Source organism: Chlorocebus sabaeus, chromosome 6 (genome assembly GCF_047675955.1).
Source record: "Chlorocebus sabaeus isolate Y175 chromosome 6, mChlSab1.0.hap1, whole genome shotgun sequence".
In the NCBI taxonomy this organism is placed as follows: Eukaryota; Metazoa; Chordata; class Mammalia; order Primates; family Cercopithecidae; genus Chlorocebus; species Chlorocebus sabaeus.
This window is the reverse complement of record NC_132909.1, coordinates 20,234,262-20,248,743: the sequence shown is the minus strand read 5'-3', so window position 1 is coordinate 20,248,743 and position 14,482 is coordinate 20,234,262. Positions and strand designations below refer to the sequence as shown.

Below are 14,482 nucleotides of genomic sequence, written 5' to 3'. Positions count from 1 at the left end.
CAGGGGAATTGCAATAGAGAAAGAGTAATTCGCCAGGTGTGGTGGCTGACGCCTGTAATCCCAGCACTTTGGGAGGCCGGGGCGGGCAGATCACGAGGTCAGGAGATCCAGACCATCCTGGCTAACACGGTGAAACCCTGTCTCTACTAAAAATACAAAAAATTGGCCGGGCGCGGTGGCGGGAGCCTGTAATCCCAGCACTTTGGGAGGCCGAGGCGGGTGGATCACGAGGTCAGGAGATTGACACCATCCTGGCTAACACGGTGAAACCCCGTCTCTACTAAAAACATAAAAAATTAGCTGGTGCAGTGGCGGGCGCCTGCAGTCCCAGCTACTCGGGAGGCTGAGGCAGGAGAATGGTATGAACCTGGGAGGCGGAGGTTGCAGTGAGCCGAGATCCGGCCACTACACTGCAGCCTGGCAACAGAGTCAGACTCTGTCTCACACACACACACACACAAAAGCGGGAGGTCTGCTTTGGGAGAGGGCTGTTACCATCTTTGTTTAAACTATAAACTAGGTTTCTCTCAAAGTTAGTTCAGCCTGCATCTAGGAATGAATAAGGACAGCTTGGAGATTAGAAGCAAGATGGAGTCAACCACATTAGATCTCTTTCACTGTCTCAGCCATAATTTTGCAAATGCAGTTTCACTGTGAGGAAATAAATTTCTGTTGTTTAAGCCATACGGTCTGTGATCTTTTTTTTTTTTTTTTGAGACGGAGTCTCACTCTGTCACAATTCTCCTGCCCCAGCCTCCTGAGTAGGTGGGTAGCTGGGATTATGAGCACACATCATCATGCCCGACTAATTTTTTTTGTGTGTGTGTTTTTAGTAGAGACAGGGTTTCATCATGTTGGCCAGGCTGGTCTTGAACTCCTGACCTCGTGATCCACCCGCCTCGGCCTCCCAAAGTGTTGGGGTTACAAGCGTAAGCCACCGTGCCTGGCCATCTGTGGTCTTTTTGATGGCGGCCCTAGCCAACTAGTCTATCTCCTTAGCTCAATGGTCAAAGTTAGCATTACCAATCTCAGCCTCTGATGGGATTCAGGTACCAAGAAGGACACAGCGTCCCTGCGGAGTATTCTTCCCCACAGCTGCAAGACCAGATTTTAATCATGAGGAAGCAGCAGACAAGGCCAGAAACTGGTACTGTCCACAGGACAACTGGCCAGGGCTCTTCAAACAGACAGGGTCAGTCCAGCTGCTACAGATGCGAGGTAAGAAAAAAAAAAAGCCGCCGGGCGCGGTGGCTCAAGCCTGTAATCCCAGCACTTTGGGAGGCCGAGACGGGCGGATCACGAGGTCAGGAGATCGAGATCATCCTGGCTAACATGGTGAAACCCCATCTCTACTAAGAAATACAAAAAATTAGCCGGGCGAGGTGGCGGGCGCCTGTAGTCCCAGCTACTCGGAGGCTGAGGCCGGAGAATGGCGGGAACCCGGGAGGCGGAGCTTGCAGTGAGCCGAGATCGCGCCACTGCACTCCAGCCTGGGCGACAAAGCGAGACTCCGTCTCAAAAAAAAAAAAAAAAAAAAAAAAAAAGAAAAAAAAAAAGCCAACATCAGGAGCCTCTCTGAACCTATTGTGGTTTGGAGCCTGTCCAATTTATTTACAAATCAAAAAATGTTATATATAAAATCATTATACTATATTATCATTTTATATTTATGTTATTTTATAAATATAATTATTATATAATGATTATAAATTAATAAATATTTTAATTTATATATAAATTATTATTTTTGTACATTATCTATCTACATACATATAGATATAGCTATCTCGAATGTCAGGTCAGGCAGGTGCCACTGTGCTCAACTTGAATTTTATATCATTTTATTGTATTTTCTTCTATTTTTTGGAAACAGGGTCTTGCTCTGTCACCCAGGCTGGAGTGCAGTGGCATGAACACAGCTCATTGCAGCCTCAACTTCGACTTCTTAGGCTCAAGTGATCCTTCTGTCTCTGCCTCTTAAGTAGTTGGGACCACAAGGGCTCACCACCATGCCTGGCCAATTTTTTTGTGTGTGTGTGTGTGTGACAGAGTCTCACTCTGTCACCCAGGCTGAAGTGCAGTGGCACCATCTTGGCTCACTATAAGCTCTGCCTCCCGGGTTCACGCCATTCTCCTGCCTCAGTCTCCCGAGTAGCTGGAACTACAGGCGCCCGCCACCACACCCTGCTAATTTCTGTATTTTTAGTAAAGACGGGGTTTCACCGTGTTAGCCAGGATAGTCTCGATCTCCTGGCCTCGTGATCCGCCTGCCTCAGCCTCCCAAAGTGCTGGGATTATAGGCGTGAACCACCACCCCTGGCCCATCCAGCAAGTATTTATTGAACTGTGTACCAGGCACTGGTCTAGGCACTCAGGAAGATGCAGCTGTAAACAAAACAGAGATCCCCAAACTCCTTGAGCAAGGCTGTGCTGTCCAAAATGGTAGCTAGAAACCTCATGTAGCTAGTGCGCACTTGAAATGTGACTAGTCCAAACTGTCATGTGATTAAGTGCAAAATGCACAGTAAATTTCAAAGCTTTAGCATGCACACACACAAACATACAAAGGTTTAAATATCTCAGTAACTTTTTAAGATGGATACATGTTGAAGTGATAATATTTGGGATACATTGTGTTAAATCAAATATATTATTATTAATGTTAACTTCACTTTTTTTTTTTTTTTTTTTTTTTTTTTGAGATGGAGTTTCACTCTTGTTGCCCAGGCTGGAGTGCAATGGTGGACTTTCGGCTCACCACAACCTCTGCCTCCTGGGTTCAAGCGATTCTCCTGCCTTAGCCTCCCGAGTATCTGGGATTAAGGTATGAGCCACCACACCCGGCTAAGTTTGTATTTTTAGTAGAGACAGGGTTTTTCCGTGTTTGTCAGGCTGGTTTCGAACTCCTGACCTCAGGTGATCTGCCTGCCTCGGCCTCCCAAAGTGCTGGGTTTACAGGTGTGAGCCACTGCGCCCGGCCTTACTTGTTTTTTTTTTTTTTTTTTGAGATGGAATCTCACTCTGTTGCCCAGGCTGGAGTGCAGTGGCGCAATCTCGGCTCACTGCAAGCTCCGCCTCCTGGGTTCACGCCATTCTCCTGCCTCACAGCCTCCTGAGTAGCTGGGACTACAGGCGTCTGCCACCACGCCCGGCTAATTTTTTGTATTTTTCGTAGAGACGGGGTTTCACCGTGTTAGCCAGGATGGTCTCGATCTCCTGACCTCGCGATCTGCCCGCCTCGGCTTCCCAAAGTGCTGGGATTACAGGCGTGAACCACTGCACCCGGCCACTTGTTTTTCTTTTTTACTTTTTAAAATTGTAGTTACTATGAACAATGAAATAAATAAATATATGGTATGTTAGCGAGTGATACATTCTTTGGGAAAAACTATCAGGACTGGGCACGGTGGCTCACGCCTATAATCTCAGCACTTCGGGAGGCCGAGGTGGGAGGATTGCTTGAGAGTAGGAATTTGAGACCAGCCTGGCAACAAAGAGAGACCCCATCTTTATAAAAAATTTTAAAAATTAGACAGGTATGGTGGTAGGTGCCTGTACTCTCAGCTACTTGGTAGGCAGAGGCAGGGGGATTGCTGGAGCCAAGAGGTTAAGGCTGCAGTGAGCTGAGATCATGCCACTGCACTCCAGCCTGGGTAACAGATAGAGAGACCTTCTTTCAAAACAAAACAAAACCCCCTGTTCCTCAAGCAAGATGCCAGATGTACCTGGGTCAGTCCAGACTCCTGACCCATGTGGTTTAGGAGCAGCAAGGAGGAGGGAGGGGTCCCAGGAAAAGGGAACAGCCTTCCACTGGGCCTTTGCACTGGCTCATCCTGCTTCCGGAATGCTCTTCCTAATATCCATTCTGCTCCTCCCCTCCCCTCCTTCAGGCCTTTCTGCAGATGTCACCTCAGTGAGGCTTTCTCTGATACCCCTGTCTAAAACTGCAAAGCCTCCTGAGTAGCTGGTACCACAGGAGTACACCACCACGCCCTGCTAATTTTTGTTTATTCTTTTGGTAGAGTTGGGGGGTCCCACTATTTTGCCCAGGCTGGTCTCAAACTCCTGGGCTCAAGCGATCCTCCCACCTTGGCCTCCCAAAATGTTGGGATTACAGGCATGAACGGAGGGGTGTGCAGAGCGGTGTGAAACCCCTAATCGTCATTGGTCCCTGGCACAGTCTCTTCTGCCCATGGCTCCTTAAAGGGCAGGCTGGCCTGTGGGGAGAGGTGGGAGCTGGGTCAGAAGGGCATCAGGTCTCACCCTCCCTTCTACTCGCAGCCAGATGGGCAGTCACCTGAGCTCTGGGATGATCCTTTCTGTGCAGAGTCCGCCTGCGGTGCCACTGGTGCAGGGAGGCGCGGGCCTCGGAGCTGAGCCCCCGGGGAGCGCGGTCTGTTTCGGGCTGGTAGTGCGCAATGTGGTGCAGCGCCCCAAACCACGTGGTCAGGTAGTACCCAGCTGGGGACAGAAAGGGAGGTCAACTCGGCCCTCTAGGCTTCCCTGGTCGTCTCAAATACCCCTACAGTTTGCCTGCCGTTCCTCCTGCTGCGGGGGGAGGCTGTTTGGGATCCCAGAGGTACTGGATCGTTGGGTTCCAGCATTCTGGAGTTGGGGGCTCACCCTCTCCCCGCAGCTCGTCTGGATCTAAGAGCTCCATAAGAAACTCCACGTCCAGCTGCGTCTCCCCAATATCCGGGCTCCAGATGAGTTCCTCAGTCAGCGCCGGCAGGAAGGCGTCGGCCCCCAAGGGATCTGGGAAAGCCCGAGGAAAGGTCCTGAGATGGATGGGGGCGCGCAGACACCTTCCATATGATCCCCAGGACCGTGAGGGCTGGCTGCTCCTCCACCTTGTTGGGCATGACAGCGCCTCCTACCAGAATCCCCAGGACCGCGTAGACGACTCCCACCAGTGCTGCCCTCTCTCTAGAAGTGCGCCTGCATACTCGCTTCCTGCCTGGTTCCCCCAACCCTCAAGGTGCTCCCCACCACGCTAGATGTTGACCCCTCCCTTACCTTGGTTCTCGCCCCGAGCCAAGCCCGTGTAGACATCTCTGCACACCTCCAACAGAAGCGCCACCTTGCGGCGCGGGGCGCAGGCAGCGTGCAGATGCACAAGGCGCTCGTGGATGCGACTCCGCAAGGCGGGGGCGGGGCTCTGCCCCTCCGGCCCCGCCCCCTGTGCTCCCGGAGGCCCCGCCCCCGCCCGCAGGGCTGTTTGTCGCCGCCGCAGCAGTCGCAGCTCTGGTGCTCGGAGTGTGCGGAGTCGCGTCCACAGGGCCGGCTTCAGGGGCGCCAACACCGCCTGGCACACGGCCATCTCCAGCGCCGGGCCTGCGGGGGGTGGGGAACGGGTGAGCACAGGGCTGCCAAGTTGCCCCACGCCCACCTACGCAATCCACTCACCCTGGCACACCGCCACCCCTGCCTAGCTATGGTCCCCCGTGAGTGCAGACATGGACGTGAACACGTGTGGAGAGTGAGCCTGGGTGTGAACTTGCGCGTACATGTGGGCGATAGAAGGCGTGGGATGCGTAGGAAGGGCGTGTGGGTGCAGAAGGAAACGTCTGTGCGCCGATGGAGAGGACGAAGTTGCACACTACAACCCGTGGGGGCTCCCTTCCTGTCCTCCCATTACCTGGATCCTCGTCCTTCTTGGGGACCCCAGGACCCCTGCTCCCAAAGACAGCCCTGATGTAGGAGTCCTTTGCCAGGTGATCCTGGAGGTCAGTAAGGAGGTGCCGCACATCCTGAAGCAGCTCCGTCGCCGGGTCCCCAGACCCGTGGGGACCCCCAGAATCTGAGGCGATGCGCACCCGAAGGCTTCGGTACTGCCTGGCCACGTAGCTGCTCCGGGCCCTGACCAGAGACTGGATGTGAATGGTGAGCACTTCCTCGGGGCCTTCCTCTTCAGGGTCGTCCTCCCTTCCTTCTTCCCTTCTTTCAGGGTCTTCTTCCTCCTCCTCCAGGAGGCTGGCGAGAGCCGGCTCAGGATGGTTCACTTCCGGGCTGAGCGGGCCTTTTACCCAGGAGACCCCGTGAGGTGCAGGGTTCCTGGGGGCTGGAAGTGAGGAGGGGGTTCGGTCCCCTAGAACAGGGCAGCAGCTCCCTCCTCCCTCAGAGGTCCAGGGCCCTGCCCAGCTAACCTGGATCATGTCTCTGCGCAGCCTCTGACTCTGTTTCTTGAGGGGTCTGCTCCCTCCCCCAGCCTCTGTGGGTCTCCAGGTAGAGCTGGTTCACAATGCAAAGCACCTTCCCTGGGGTGTCCTGTTGGACCCTGCCAATCTGCAGAGGATCTGAGGCCAGCAGAAGTGAGAAGGTGTCCTAGGTATTCAAGGGACCAACTCTGGTCCTTTCAAGTCACCAGGAGACTTCCCGGCTTCACTGCTGGAGGTGCTGAGGCTTAGCTCCTGGCCCCTCCTCAGTCACACCCAGAAGTCTAGGTCCCCAGTCCCCTTCTCACTTAGACCCAGGAATCTGGTCCCCCCAGTTCCTTCCACCTCCAATCCTCTCCTCTGTTAGGACCTAGGAATACAGGCCCCCATCCCCTCTTCCCTCTGGGACTAAAAACTCCAGACCCCCAGCTCTCTCTAGCCCCCAGTTCTATATTCCCCTCAAACCCAGTAGTCTGGGCCCCAAAGCCCCATTCATTCCCTTGGAGCAAGGAAATTGGCAGGTTGGCTGTGCCCTCTTTAGAGAATCATGCCTCACCTGTGTGTTCATCTCTGGGCCCTAGAGTGGGAGGGGGCAAGAGCAGGGTTCTGGGCAGAATGTCCCTGAGAATAGAGAGGTGGGAGCCCCAGTGTCAGTGGGGTGTCTTAGGGAAGGGTCCCCCTTAGTGCTTCAGATGGGTGACGTGTACCTGCTAGCTGATAGAAAGGCCAGGAGATGGAGTAGGTCTGGCATGCAGAGGTTGGAGGATTCCAGGGACACACCTGGGGTGGGGGAGGAAGAAGAAGAAAGTAAACTTGAGTGGTGGCAGTCTTCTGTCCCCTGGGACGCTCTTGCTCCCCCATTCCTTCAGAATCCCCCCAGGGACCTTCAGAACAGGGAAGTTCCCACTCCTTGGAGTCCCCATCTTTACTCTTGCATACCACTTATGCCACCAACAAGGATTCATTCATTAGACAAACATTTACTGAGCCCTTAGTCATTTCCAGGCACTGGAGATACAGTTATCAAAAGACAGACAAGTTCACTGCCTTCCTGTAGCTTACCTTCTAGTGGGGGGCAGAGGGGGAAAAGGCAGAATATAAATGAGTAAACAGTCGGGGCACGGTGGCTCACACCTGTAATTCCAACACTTGGGGAAGCCGAGGTGGGCGGATCACCTGAGGTCAGGAGTTCGAGACCAGCCTGGCCAACATGGTGAAACCCCGTCTCTACTAAAAATACAAAAATTAGCCGGACATGGTGGTAGGCGCCTGTAATCCCAGATACTTGGGAGCCTGAGGCAGGAGAATCGCTTGAACCCAGGAAGTGGAGGTTGAAGTGAGCTGAGATTGAGCTATTACACTCCAGTCTGGGTGACAAAAGTGAGACTCTATCTCAATAAATAAATAAATAAACAAAATGTTAAAAAATGAGTAAACAAAGTGGATATTGTATTGAGTGCTATGAAGGAAATGGAGTGATTAAAAGTGACCAGGAGGCCAGGTGTGGTGACTCATGCCTGTAATCCCATCACTTTGGGAGGCTGAGGTGGGTGGATCACTTGAGGTCAGGAGTTCAAGACCAGCCTGGCCAACATGGCAAAACCCATCTCTATTAAAAATACAAAAAATCAGGGGGTGGCAGCCTAGGGGAGGGATAACATTAGGAGAAATACCTAATGTAGATGATGGGTTGATGGGTGCAGCAAACCACCATGGTACCTGTATACCTATGTAACAAACCTGCACGTTCTGCACATGTATCCCAGAACTTAAAGTATGATAAAAAATAAATAAATAAAAATAAAAATAAACCAAAAAATTAGTCATGTGTGGTGGTGTGCACCTGTAATCCCAGCTACTTGGGAGGCTGAGGCATGAGAATTGCTTGAACCTGGGAGGTAGAGGTGGCAATGAGTGGAGATTGGGCCACTGCACTCCAGCCTGAGCGACAGAGTGAGACTCTGTCTAAAAAAAGAAAAAGAAAAAGTGACCAAGGGACCATCTTTTAACTATGATGATCAAGAAAGGTTACATTTCTGCAGAGGCCTGGAGGATGGAGACTAAACCAGCCCCTTCAGGGAAAGCATTCATACAGGAAGAACCCAAGCAGAGGTCCTGAAGCTGGAACACACTTAGCATGCTAAAGACACACAGAGGGCCGGGCGCGGTGGCTCACGCCTGTAATCTCAGCACTTTGGGAGGCCAAGGTGGGCGGATCACAAGGTCAGGAGATTGAGACCACGGTGAAACCCTGTCTCTACTAAAAATACAGAAAAAAAAAAAAAAATTAGCTGGGTGCGGTGGCGGGCGCCTGTAGTCCAAGCTACTCAGGAGGCTGAGGCAGGAGAATGGCGTGAACTTGGGAGGCAGAAGTTGCAGTGAGCCAATATTGTGCTGCTGCATTCCAGCCTGGGTGACAGAGGGAGACTCCATCTCAAAAAATAAATAAATAAATAAATAAAACATAAATAAAAATTTAAAAAAATATTGCTACCTGGGCCCCATCCTTTTTTTTTTTTTTTTTTTAAATAGAGACAGGGTCTTGCTGTGTTGCCCAGGCTGGTCTTGAACTCCTAGGCTTAAGCAATCCTCCCACCTCAGCCTCCCAAAGTGATGGGATTACAGGCATGAGTCACCGCACCCGGCCAGCCATCTATATTTTCTGAATCAGTTGTGAAAACCTTTATTTTGGCCGGGCACGGTGGCTCACAGAGGGGAACAGTGTGCCTTGGGTAGAGTGAATAAAGGGTAACAGATGGAGAGACAGGCAGGAACTATATCACACAGCACCTTATAGATCATGACAAGGAGTTTGCATTTGTATCTAAGGGTGTTGCATGTTCTTTGCAGGATTTGGGGCAGGGGTGTATAACATCTAATTAATATTGAAAAATATCTTGGGCTCAGAATGGATTGCGGGAAGGAAAGGGAGATAGGATTAGAAATATTCATCAGTTATTTTGGAAGCTAAGCTGACAGGTATTTTTGTTTTGTTTTGTGTTTTGACAGGGTTTCCCTCTGTTGCCAAGGCTGGAGGGCAGTGGTGTGATCTTGGCTCGTGGCAACCTCCGCCTCCTGGGTTCAAGCTATTCTCGTGCCTCAGCCTCCCAAGTAACTGGGATTACAGTCGCGCGTCACCAAGCTCGGCTAATTTTTGTATTTTTTGTAGAGACGGGGGTTTTGCTGTGTTGGCCAGGCTGGTCTCAAAATCCTGGCCTCAGGCGATCCATCCGCTGTGACCTTCCAAAGTGTTGGGATTACAAGCGTGAGCCACCGCGCCGATCCAGCTGACAGTTCTTAGTGATCAATTGACTGTGGGCTGGAGACTCAGGGGAGGTGCCTTACCTCTGGCAATCTTCTGGATCTGGTAGCTATTGACTTCTCCTGGTAACAGTCCTGTCCTCAGCACCAGGACCTGGCTGGGGTCATGTCCTATGACCAAGAAACTCTGGGGATAGAGATAAAGGCCGGCGTGACAAAGGTGTGCACAGATGTCTGTTACTTTTGCCTGACTAGCATCCATTTCCCTTATTTTGGGTTCCACACCCCAAATTTCCTTTAGGGGAACACTTTCCCTACTGTCAGTCCATGTGGATGGGGCTGACTTCCCCCAAGCCCCGAGGGTGGACCCATGACCTGATCTAGCCAATAGGATGACGGTGCTCTCGGTCCACTGTTTGGTTCAGGGACGGGCACGTGACTCAAGCTCAGCCAGTGGACATCTTCCACAGGATTTTTTTTTTTCTTTTTTCTTTCTGTTTTTGAGACGGAGTCTTGCTCTGTTGCCCAGGCTGGAGTGCAGTGGCATAGTCTCTGCCCACTGCAAACTCCGCCTCCTGGGTTCAAACGATTCTTCTGCCTCAGCCTCCCAACAAGCCGGGATCACAGCGCCTGCCACCATGCCCGGCTAATTTTTGTATTTTTAGCAGAGACAGGGTTTCACTACGTTGGCCAGGCTAGTCTTGAACTCCTGACCTCAAGTGATCCGCCCTCCTCGGCCTCTTATAGTGCTGGGATAATAGGCGTGAGCCACTGCATGCTGGAGCTCTTTTGGAAAGAGTTCATCTGTTACACTGGTGTTGCTAAACTGGTGGGAGACAGCTCTGAGCTGGGAAGGACAATACCCTCCTGAGGAGGAAGCTGTGGTGGCCCCTGTTTGCTGTCCCCTCAAATCTATTCCACATTTGCTGCAGAATTCCTTGTTCATGGCATTAATATACCCAGCCATGAGTATGACTGATATATGGATTATGATTGCTATAGGTGGTGGTTCTTAGCTCCGGCTGTGTACGTCCCAAGAGAGCTGTTAAAAAATATTGCTACAGCCAGGTATGGTGGTTCACGCCTGTAATCCCAGCACTTTGGGAGGCCGAGGCGGGTGGATCATCTGAGGTCGGGAGTTCGAGACCACCCCGGCCAACATGGTGAATCCCGGTCTCTACTAAAAATACAAAAATTAGCCGGTGTTAATGGCGGGCGCCTATAATCCCAGCTACTCGGGAGGCTGAGGCTGGAGAATCGCTTGAACCTGGGAGGCAGAGGTTGCAGTGAGCCAATATTGTGCTGCTGCACTCCAGCCTGGGTGACAGAGGGAGACTCCATCTCAAAAAATAAATAAATAAATAAAACATAAATAAAAATTTTTAAAAATATTGCTACCTGGGCCCCATCCTTTTTTTTTTTTTTTTTTTTTTTTAAATAGAGACAGGGCCTTGCTGTGTTGCCCAGGCTGGTCTTGAACTCCCAGGCTTAAGCGATCCTCCCACCTCAGCCTCCCAAAGTGATGGGATTACAGGCATGAGTCACCGCACCCGGCCAGCCGTCTATATTTTCTGAATCAGTTGTGAAAACCTTTATTTTGGCCAGGCACAGTGGCTCACACCTGTAATCCCAGCACTTTGGGAGGCCGAGGTTGGTAGATTACCTGACATCAGGAGTTCAAGACCAGCCTGGCCAATATGGTGAAAACCCATCTCTATTAAAAATACAAAAAATTAGCCAGGCATTGTGGCAGGTGCCTGTAATCCCAGCTACTCAGGAGGCTAAGGCAGGAGAATCGCTTGAACCCTGGAGGCGGAAGTTACAGTGAGCCGAGATCATGCCATTGCACTCCGGCCTGGGCAATGAGAGTGAAACTCTCAAAATTAAAAAAAAAAAAAAGAAAGAAAAAAAGAAAACCTTTATTTTTCCTGTAAACAGATGCAAGTGGTGCCTCCGTGCTTCCGGCCTGGAATGCACACAGGTGCTTGGGCCTGGGGCTGCCCCAGGGCAGGTGTGAGGGAAGTCCAAGAGAATTATAGCTATGCTGGCCTTGATGTCACTGAGCTGCTGATCTAAAGTCAGCAGCCGCCGTTTTGGTTATGTTAGGAAGATAAATGCCTATTTGTTTAAGCCACTGTAGAACAGGTGTTTGTTATTTTCTGTCCCAAATACCCAAAATTCCCCACAGTTGAAAGCAAAGCCAAGAAATGGGATGAAGAGAAATTTCTAAGTGTTCTGAAGTTCAGCATCCAGACCTTCTTGAAACTACATTTTTTTTTTTTTTTTTTTTTTTTTTTTTGAGACGGAGTCTTGCTCTGTAGCCCAGGCTGGAGTGCAGTGGCCGGATCTCAGCTCACTGCAAGCTCCGCCTCCCGGGTTCACGCCATTCTCCTGCCTCAGCCTCCGGAGTAGCTGGGACTACAGGCGCCCGCCACCTCGCCTGGCTAGTTTTTTTTTTTTGTATTTTTAGTAGAGACGGGGTTTCACCGTGTTAGCCAGGATGGTCTCGATCTCCTGACCTCGTGATCCGCCCGTCTCGGCCTCCCTAAGTGCTGGGATTACAGGCTTGAGCCACCGCGCCCGGCTTTTTTTTTTTTTAAAACAGGGTCTTGCTCCATCACCCAGGCTGGAGTGCAGTGGCATGATCTCAGCTCACTGCAGCCTTGACCTCCTGAGCTCAAATGATCCTCCCACCTCAGCCTCCTGAGTAGCTAGGACTGCAGGCATGAGCCATTACACCCGGCAATAAATAGCCTTTTTGGTTTGCCCAATTTGTGTCGTGTTTGTTGCTAGTAACCAGCAGAGTCCTAATCTAGGGTGTCATGGGGGTCAGGACGGGCCCCCAGCTGTGAGTACTCACCCCCATCGGCCACAGCCCCACGAGGGCCTCCGCATCCTGGATATCCAGCTCTGGCACATGCCATACCCCCGATGTTCTCTGCAGGCGAAGAAGTGGCTCTAGGGTGCTGAGGACCCCTAGAGGGGTCCTGTCTGCTTTTTTCACCTGTGGTGGGACCAGCCTGGGATGGACAGTGTCCAGGGGGTCAGGGGTCAGAGGTGGACAGTGGGACATTGAGGTGAGGTCAAAGGTACAGGAAGGGGCAGGCCCAGGGCAGAGGCTCAGAGATGCGATTCAAGGTTCTGTAGTGAGGGAGGTGTTGGATGGAAAGGGTTTCTAGATGTAGCAGAAGGAGGGCATAGCCTCAGCCCCAGTAGCCCTCACCTCTCCCCCTCTGTGGGGACTTCAGGTGCCTTGTCCTCTGGCTGGGCCATCCTCAGGATGCAGGAAACCAGTGAGTCATGACCTGGCCTCTGGCAGGGAGAAAGGTAAGACTCAAGGCTGCTCCAGCCCCCGGGTCATGTTCAAGGTATTTACAATCAATATGGCAGAGACCCTGACCAGTCAGAATGGACCCCAGAGGCCGCTTGCTGTGGCAGGGGTTAATTCTTTATTTTTGAGACGGAGTCTCACTGTATTGCCCAGGCTGGAGTGCAGTGGCACAATCTCAGCTCACTGTAACCTCTGCCTCCTGGGTTCAAGCGATTCTTGTGCCTCAGCCTCCCGAGTAGTTGGGATTACAGGCGCGCACCGCCACGCCTGGGTAATTTTTGTATTTTTTAGTAGAGACAAGGTTTCGCCATGTTACCCAAGCTGGTCTCAAACTCCTGACCTCAAATGATCGCCTCATCTCAGCCACCCAAAGTGCTGAGATTACAAGTGTGATCCACCACGCCTGGCTGGCAGGGGTTAATTCTTTAGTACCGGATGGTGGGGAATCTGGGGATCCCAGGAGAGAGACTGGTGTGTCTTGTGGTGTGGGGAGACGACTCAAAACAATAGCTCTTTACTAAGTGGTAGGAAATATTTTTAAGATTTTAACAGCCATGGCAGTTGTGTGAATGTGGACCAGCCCTTGGCAAAACCCAGTCAGTGCCTGGAAAAGTTCTTGGCCCACAGTAGGCAGTCCATATATCCGGAAAGGTAGTAATACCCCTCTTCCTCCCTTCCCACACCATGGAGGGGCCACTGAATCTCTTCCCCAGTGTGTATTATGAAAAATTTCAGACATAGAGAAAAGCTGAAAGAAGCATACGGGAAACATCCATATGCCCACTCCTGAGATTCTACCATGAATATTTTACTCATCTTGCTTTATCACACATCTGTTCCTCTCTCTCCATCCACCCATCAGGCCCCAGCTCCTAACCAGGTACAGAGTCCTATGTAGGTTATCACTTGGGGTGGCACTTGTCCCTGCAGCAGTCCCAGGAGCAGGAGACCTGGGTCTGGGGAGGATCCTTCCTTCCTTCCTTCCTTCCTTCCTTCCTTCCTTCCTTCCTTCCTTCCTTCCTTCCTTCCTTCCTTCCTTCCATCCATCCAATATTTATTGAATACAGGCTGGAATTAGGTGCCTGTGCCCTAGAGAGAGGGCGATGAACAGGACAGGCTCCTCCCCTCAGGGCCTGCCATTCTTGTTTGGGACAGGTATAGCGTATGAATAATAAGCAGCTAAACAAATACATTAGGTCCCATTGACCAGAAGCCCAGGGTGCTATTAGGAGGGAGGGAGGTGGGGGAGGGAGGCGCAGGTGCCCTGCCCAGGCAAGAGCAGGAAGGAGGGGAGGGGAGGGGAGAGGGAGGCAGATGCCTGCTTGGGTACCATGGCAGGGGAGGAGGCTGTGGGCAGTGCATGGCAGGGTGGGTCAGGGCAGCTGCCTCATACCAAAGGAAGGCAGCAGGGGCTGAAGATGCCAGATGCTCGGTCCCCGGGGGCCCTACCTGTTCTCGGAGGAGAGGCCTGCAGTAGCAGGAAGTGGAGAGAGGAAGCTGAGCAGGCAGGGGGAAGAGGCGGGGCTGGGGTATCTGAAGTCAACTTTCCTCCCTCTTTCTGGGGCCTCAGGCCTTCCTAGGGCTTAGGGGAAGGGACACTGGCAGGCTGGAAGTCCAGGGGTCAGAGCCATGAGGGGCCCCTGTGAGGACCCTCCTGTCACCCCTCACTCTGGATCCTGGAGACTTTCTGGTTCCTTAGTGGCCCAAGATCTAACCCCCTCCCTTCAGAGATTTC

The 14,482-nt window shown here is 51.8% G+C and overlaps 1 protein-coding gene across 3 annotated transcripts; it reads right to left on the bottom strand.

The window, feature by feature from the left end:
- Positions 1 to 1,530: 1,530 nt before the first annotated feature.
- On the bottom strand, positions 1,531 to 14,437 carry RINL (Ras and Rab interactor like). Of its 3 annotated transcripts, XM_007996728.3 has the most exons (12): positions 14,197 to 14,437; positions 12,640 to 12,728; positions 12,277 to 12,436; positions 9,501 to 9,603; positions 6,863 to 6,935; positions 6,712 to 6,776; positions 6,147 to 6,296; positions 5,639 to 6,061; positions 5,017 to 5,334; positions 4,624 to 4,755; positions 4,298 to 4,461; positions 1,531 to 4,217 (listed from the first exon to the last, which is right to left on the bottom strand). In XM_007996728.3, the coding sequence occupies exons 2-12, from the start codon at positions 12,687 to 12,689 to the stop codon at positions 4,155 to 4,157; spliced, it is 1,701 nt and encodes a 566-aa protein (XP_007994919.2). In that variant the 5' UTR covers positions 12,690 to 12,728; positions 14,197 to 14,437; the 3' UTR covers positions 1,531 to 4,154. The 3 variants fall into 3 exon arrangements, with proteins under 3 accessions (XP_007994919.2, XP_037847567.2, XP_007994921.2); XM_037991639.2 differs by lacking the exon at positions 14,197 to 14,437 and having other exon boundaries at positions 12,277 to 12,354; positions 12,640 to 12,731; XM_007996730.3 differs by lacking the exon at positions 14,197 to 14,437 and having other exon boundaries at positions 12,277 to 12,420; positions 12,640 to 12,724.
- Positions 14,438 to 14,482: the final 45 nt, after the last annotated feature.

Excerpts from the sequence above, each read along its gene's own strand:
- RINL (XM_007996728.3), bottom strand. The coding sequence starts at position 12,689 with ATGGCCCAGCCAGAGGACAAGGCACCTGAAGTCCCCACAGAGGGGGAG. Across the intron at positions 6,936-9,500 it reads GATCCAGAAGATTGCCAGAG|GTGTGTCCCTGGAATCCTCC; the intron begins GTAAGGCACCTC and ends CCCCCACCCCAG. Across the intron at positions 4,218-4,297 it reads AGGATCATCCCAGAGCTCAG|GCCAGCCTGCCCTTTAAGGA; the intron begins GTGACTGCCCAT and ends CTCTCCCCACAG.